Source organism: Malaclemys terrapin, chromosome 12 (assembly GCF_027887155.1).
Source record: "Malaclemys terrapin pileata isolate rMalTer1 chromosome 12, rMalTer1.hap1, whole genome shotgun sequence".
In the NCBI taxonomy this organism is placed as follows: Eukaryota; Metazoa; Chordata; order Testudines; family Emydidae; genus Malaclemys; species Malaclemys terrapin.
Window position 1 is genome coordinate 37,895,889 of NC_071516.1, and position 3,907 is coordinate 37,899,795.

General features: G+C 49.9%; 1 protein-coding gene across 1 annotated transcript; it reads right to left on the reverse strand.

The window, feature by feature from the left end:
- Nucleotides 1–802: 802 nt before the first annotated feature.
- Nucleotides 803–3,025, reverse strand: LOC128846795 (ribonuclease-like). The gene is given in 3 exon segments (XM_054046034.1): nt 803–920; nt 923–1,348; nt 2,675–3,025. Coding segments are annotated over 2 exon segments (429 nt in total). The 5' UTR covers nt 1,326–1,348; nt 2,675–3,025; the 3' UTR covers nt 803–894.
- Nucleotides 3,026–3,907: the final 882 nt, after the last annotated feature.

A 3,907-nucleotide genomic window follows, 5' to 3' on the forward strand; every position in this document is an offset into this window, starting at 1 on the left:
TCTGTAGGGGGCACACACATTTTACCCCACTCCCTGCCCGCCAGAGCCAGCCTTATGCTGAGACTATCTCAAAGCCAAGGGGAAGCCCTAAAAGGGAATGGACTTGTAAATCATTTCCCAACACACCCTCGTCATCCCACACACCCTTCTGCGGTTGGGGAGCTTGCAGCAGGAAGAAAGAGGGAGAGAGAAAAGTCTGATTTCTCTGCATCAAGTCCGGCACAACAGCAGACCCAGCCACCCTGCATTTGCAATCATGTTTTATTGCAGGAGGCAGCCCAGTAACTGCATCCAGGGCTCCACCTAGTGGAATCTTTATGCCACATCACCAACCCAGAAAACGCTGCATTTATGATGATGATGATGATGATGATGATGATGTATTAATTGTATCACAGCAGCATCTCAGGGTCATGGTCATAGATCCGGCTCACATTATTACATACAGGCCACTAGAGGCAGCAGGGGCTGAGGAATGGGGAAGGGGCAGCTATACTGTATAATGGGCACTAGGGTGGCAGAGGGTGGGGGTGGGGAAGAGGCAGCTATACTGTATAATGGGCACTAGGGTGGCAGAGGGTGGGGGTGGGAAAGGGGCAGCTATACTGTATAATGGGCACTAGGGGCAGCAGAGGGTGGGGGTGGGGAAGGAGCGGCTATACTGTATAATGGGCACTAGGGTGGCAGAGGGTGGGGATGGGGAAGAGGCGGCTATACTATATAATGGGCACTAGGGGCAGCAGAGGGTGGGGGTGGGAAAGGGCAGCTATACTGTATAATGGGCATAAGGAGCAGCAGGGAGTGGAGAAGGGATGGCTCTGCAATATAATCACACTCGGGGCAGCAGCAGAGCAGGGGCTGGGGGAACTGAGCGTGCTGTGCAATGGGCCCAGGCTATATTGATTTGTCGTAGTGCACAAGGACCCCCCCACACAGGCGATGCGGATGCGTTGGGTGCTGGTGTCTGCATTGTAGTTGCAGGGCGGTGTCTGTGATCCCCCCTGCAGCCGGCAGGTGGTGAGGGCGAAGGAGGCTTTGCTGTCTCGCAGGTCCCCACTCGCCGGGGTCCCCCCAGAGCCGCAGACAGTGGTGATGGTGGTAGCACTGGCATGGACGAAGGTGTTGGTGAACTTGCAGACCGCTGAGGTCATGCCCCGGCGCTGCATCATCTGGTTGCAGTAGGTCCTGGAGTCCAGGGCACTGCTCTTTGGGTAATCGACGTGCTGCCTCAAGAACTTCTCATAGCGCGTCTCCCCCCTGGCTAGAGTCAGCCACGTGGCCAGCCAGACGAGCAGCAGTATCAGGTGGTGTCCCCTCTGGGCCATGGTGCCTCTGCCTTTGGATCACCCTGCAGTGGGGGGGAAAGGGAGGGATGGACATATGGGGCAGAGGGGACCCGTTTCCACCCTGGCCCTCCACCCGCTCATCTCCTCCAGCCCGCCTGCCTCCGGTGAGCTCCTTGCAGATTGGTCCACAATTGTTGCCCTGGATTTGAGTGTTGTATGTACCCCAGAATGTGATCAAACTAATTGCAGCCATATTATGTGCATTCAGTCACCATGAATTAATGAAATAGAACACCACATACCGTTAAGGGTTAATTTGGAAACAGGCTTTTAGAAGCAAGGTCATATCTAGCTGGCAGTTTCTGCTAATCAGAGTGGGAGGAGGGGACAGACAAGTAAACACGTGAGACTGAAAACCTTGGTGGATGGAAGACCTTGAATCTGGGCTCCTCTGATATTAGAAGTTTATTGAAAGTTAGGAAAAGTGATGATCCAGTAGGGGTCGTTATGACCCGTGTATTTTGTAGAAGTTAGTTATAAAAGATTAGAGTGTACTTTGGAGCAGTGCTCTGAAGCCATCTTGAGAGACATTTTTCCTGACACCTTTTCTCCCTGGTGGGTGAGCAACTGGCCACTACAAACCTGCTGTTAATTACTCAGTACTGTTCCAGATGTTAGGTAAATATCTGGGATGTTCTATTGCTTATGTCTGTGTGTGCTTAAATCTAATGCACTGCAGAGTGCACTTACTTCCATTTAATCCTTGATCAGACAGAATTGCTGTCCCTATTGATTTATTCCTGACACCGCCTGGAGTGAAACAGGTAAGTTACCCTGGCTGTGGGTTCTGAAAACCCTGGGTAACAAGGGGACCCAAGTAGCACTGGTCAGACAGTCAGCCCAGCTTTGCACAACATGGGATGCTGAATGTGACCCCAGGTGCTCTCAGCCCAGTCTCTTTATTTTATTCCCCTTTAAATAAATAATTTAAAATGAGCCAATAGCCTGAGCTTCCCTCTCTATGTGAACTGACCCAACCCCTCTCACCCGCTTTGCTTTTTGAAATTCTGCAGCTCACAGGTAAGATCTAAACTGGTGGAAACTCCTGCTCTAGTACTCAGCGGAGCCACAGTGGGGTCTGCTGAGCCCTCTGCTCAAATCTGTAGGTGACATGTTCTTCCCTTCAGGCAGGAGTCCTGATTTCCAGCCCCACCACTGATCTAACCCATTAGACCCCATTCTCCTCCCAGAGCTGGAGATAGCAACCAGAAGTCCTGGGTCCCAGCTGCTCCAGCTTTAGCCACTTGAATTCAGGAGAACATCAGCTGACCCTCACGCTGAACATTGATGACACTCCTCACCTGACCCCAGCTGGGTCATCGACTCACCTTGTCCTTGTGCTGGGGTTCCTGTCTGAGAGATGGATCCAGATCCCTGCTGAAAGGAAAGCCACTGAGCCTCCTCCTGCTCTAGTCTGCATTATATGGAGCCCAGATGTGCAGGTGGCCAGTGAGATACGGAAGGTGACATTCAGCAAACAGAGCTGGTCACGAGAAGTTCCTATGAACTGGGAGTAAAAGCAAATAACCTGTCAGGTGGGCTGGGGAAGTGGAGAAATGACAGGTGTGTTGGCCAAGATGCGGGCTTCAAACAGTTCTGCCAATGCCCCTTAATTCCAATGCACAGTCCCTGCTAGCCCAGCCCTGGGCTACCCCAGCAATGCTGCTGCGCCTCATTCCCAGCACCCCAGACAGGGAAGGGAGTGAGCCTGAGGGCCTGGGAAGAAAAGAACAGGGGCCAGAGCAAAGTGGGGTGGGAAATGTGGGAAAGGATGAAGCACTCCCAGATGTATGGGGCTAAGGGGGTGTTATGATTGTGACGTTGTGCAGTCTATATGGTTTTATAAAAATATGTTAATGAGTAAATATAATGTAACTGGAATATGCTTCATGCAAAAGGTCTCTTGTATGGTATCAATACAAATCTTATAATCTACTGAGTGTGATCATCTTATTTGTATAAATGTATAACTCTTGTATCTGGGACTAGAAATATGAAATATAACTCTGAGGGTCTATTGTAATTATGCAAAGTGTAGGCCATTAATGGTGGTTTGGCATCTTTATGGCTCCCATCAACCAGAACAATTGACTGGGGCTCAGTTTGCAGGCAAGCCTTCCTGTGAGTCAGGCTGGGAGGAATGAAGGCATGGGGTCTTACAGTGACATCCATCTTTAACCTGGTGCTTTTCCAGTGTGTCGGGGGGGGAGGAAACCCAAAGAGAGACAAAGGATTCCCGCCTTATGCAAAAGATATATAAAGGAGTGGAACAGAACAAAGGGAGGGAGAGGAGCCATCATGAAGAATCCCCTAGCTACCACCTGATCTGGAACAAGAGCTGTACCAGAGGAAAGAATTGTGCCCAGGCCTGGAAGGTGTCCAGTCTGAGAAAAAAACTTACTGAAGCATCTCTGAGGGTGAAATTATCTGTATTCAGTTTGATTAGACATAAATTTGCGCATTTTATTTTATTTTGCTTGGTGACTTACTTTGTTCTGTCTGTTACTACTTGGAAGCACTTAAATCCTACTTTCTGTATTTAATAAAATCACTTTTTACTT